At 32.9% G+C, this 2618-nt stretch overlaps 1 protein-coding gene across 1 annotated transcript; it reads left to right on the top strand.

The window, feature by feature from the left end:
* The first annotated feature begins 655 nt into the window (after window positions 1-655).
* LOC142620472 (uncharacterized) lies at window positions 656-1294 on the top strand. The gene has a single exon (XM_075793836.1). The coding sequence runs from the start codon at window positions 656-658 to the stop codon at window positions 1292-1294; it is 639 nt and encodes a 212-aa protein (XP_075649951.1).
* Window positions 1295-2618: the final 1324 nt, after the last annotated feature.

Raw genomic sequence — 2618 nt, forward strand, 5'->3', positions numbered from 1 at the left:
AATGGGCCATTAAATGCTTGGCATTATGATCCTTCCTTTTTTAGTTCTCAACGTACATAAAGATTTGACCGGTTTATAATATATATATATATATATATATATATATATATATATATATATATATATATATATATTATGATCATTTAAAAGTTTTAAAAAAGATAGCAAACGTTTTATTTCTTGGCTAAGGACAAGCAAATGTCTGGCCGTATATATATAGAGAGAGAGAGAGAAATAAAAGTTTGACATATACATATTTTTATTCTTGAATTACAAAGCTGCACACTTTTCAAAAACAATTTTTTTTTTAAACACTTCTCATCTATTGCTTCTTACTACTCACAAAAATATTCAATTTTTTACAAAATTTTCTGGGAAAGGAAAGTACTATAGAGAGCTTATATCCTACGAGTAGTGTAGGCTCGCAAGGATAATCAGCAAAAGTAGCTGGGCTGTTGTATCCTGGGGAAAACGTGCAGAAACTATTTGTCTAACTACATTGAATATACCGTAGACAGCACGATTTGTTTCAAGACAGTGACTTGGTCCACACCTCATCTTTGCTACATCTTTTGGTAAAATCAAATTGTGTAATTTCCAAGGAAAATTCAGGTATTATCTCTCCTTTATTTCCAACAATTTGAGACAAATCGATATGGAGTACACAAAATCATCCTTGGAAAATGGTAATGTTATGTCTAATTCCTCTGGAGCAGGTGATCTTAATAAGCCATTCCGCTTCTGTGGTGTTAACTTTAAGAGGTGGAGACAAAAGACTTTATTTTATCTTACTCTCTTGAATGTGGCTTATGTGTTAACTGAGAAAAAACCAAAGAAAAAGAAATCTAAACAATTGACTGAAGAAGAACTTTCTCAACATGAAAAAGATGTTAAGAAATGGGATAAGGATCGTCTTTACTGTAGAAATTATTTACTTAATTGTCTTTCTAATGATTTGTATAATTATTATGATCAAGCTTACAAATTAGCCAAAAAGATATGGAAGGCATTGAATCAGAAATATGATACAGAGGAAGTTGGTTCCAAAAAATATGCATGTAGCAGATTTTTCAGATTTCGGATGGTTGAAGGCAAGTCCGTGGTGGAACAATCCTATGAATTCCAAATGATTGCACAAGATGTTCGATATGAAGGCATTTGTGTAGATGAACAAATGCAAGTTTCAACCATCCTTGACAAGCTGCCTGAATCTTGGAAGGAGTTTGCCAAAGTCTTGAGACACAAGCAAAAGGAACTCTCCATTGAATCCCTTATCACCCATTTGAGAGTGTAGAAAGAGGCAAGGAACCAAGACAAAACTGTTGAACTCCATGGAGCAAATGGTCCTAAGGTAAATTTTATCTCTTCAAATGAAAACATGCCAAAAGCCAATGCAAAAAATAATGACTATGTAAGGCCTAAGAAAAGGAACTTCAAACATAGGCCAAATGGAAATCAGCCTCAACATAAGACTCACTCTAATCAAAGAAGGAACCAAGCACACCATCCTAAGCATGCTCCAAATAATGGCAACCATACTAATAATAGCAATTATGCATGTTTTGTATGTGGAAAGCCTGGACATTCGGCTAGAAATTGTCGTTTTCGAAAACATGGGCCTATGGCTCAAGCCAATGTCATTGAAGAGTCTCTTGTGGCTATGGTTACCGAGATTAATATTCTCGAAGGCTTAGGAGGGTGGTGGATTGATTCTGGGGCAACCAGACATGTTTGTTATGATAAAAATTGGTTCAAGACCTACACCATCTTAGATGAGAAAAAGAAAATCATGTTTGGTGATTCTCATACCATTGATGTTGTGGGTATTGGAGAGGTGCTTCTCAAATTTACTTCTGGGAGAGAAGTCACTCTCAAAGATGTCTTTCATGTTCCTAACATTAGAAAGAATCTAGTTTCTAGTTTTTTGTTGAATAAGGCTGGTTTCAAACAAGTATTTGAGGCTGATCAATATGTACTCTCTAAAAAGGGCATGTTTGTTGGCAAAGGCTATGTTTGTGATGACATGTTTAAACTTAATGTTAAGATGAATGAAAATTCAAGTTTTGCTTATATTGTTTCTTGTGTGAATGTTTGGCATGGTAGACTATGTCATATCAATAATAAATATATGAAAAATATGAGTGGTTTAGGTTTAATTCCTAAACTTGAAAATGAACTTGAAAAATGTGAAATATGTAGTATGACTAAAATTACTCAAAAGCCTCATAAATCAATTGAAAGAAATACTGAATTACTAGAGCTAATCCATAGTGATATTTGTGAATTTGAAGGACATTTGACACATGGAGGTAATCGATATTTTATAACCTTTATAGATGATTTTTCAATATATTCATATGTCTATCTTATGAAAAATGAAAGTGATGCTTTTGAAAAATTATCAATTTTCTTAAAAGAAGTTGAGAATACTTTTGATAAAAAGGTTAAAAGGTTTAGAACTGATAGAGGAAAAGAATATGATACTCTTGGTCTTAATAAGTATATTCAATCTCTTGGTGTTGTTCATGAGAATACTGCCCCTTATTCTCCATCTTCAAAGGGAGTAGCTGAACGTAAAAATAGGACTCTTATAAATTTAACTAATGTTATGCTTGTTA

Source organism: Castanea sativa, chromosome 12, assembly GCF_040712315.1.
Source record: "Castanea sativa cultivar Marrone di Chiusa Pesio chromosome 12, ASM4071231v1".
In the NCBI taxonomy this organism is placed as follows: Eukaryota; Viridiplantae; Streptophyta; class Magnoliopsida; order Fagales; family Fagaceae; genus Castanea; species Castanea sativa.

Bases quoted from the DNA above. Each gene is read 5' to 3' on its own strand.
- LOC142620472 (XM_075793836.1), top strand. From the start codon at position 656: ATGGAGTACACAAAATCATCCTTGGAAAATGGTAATGTTATGTCTAAT.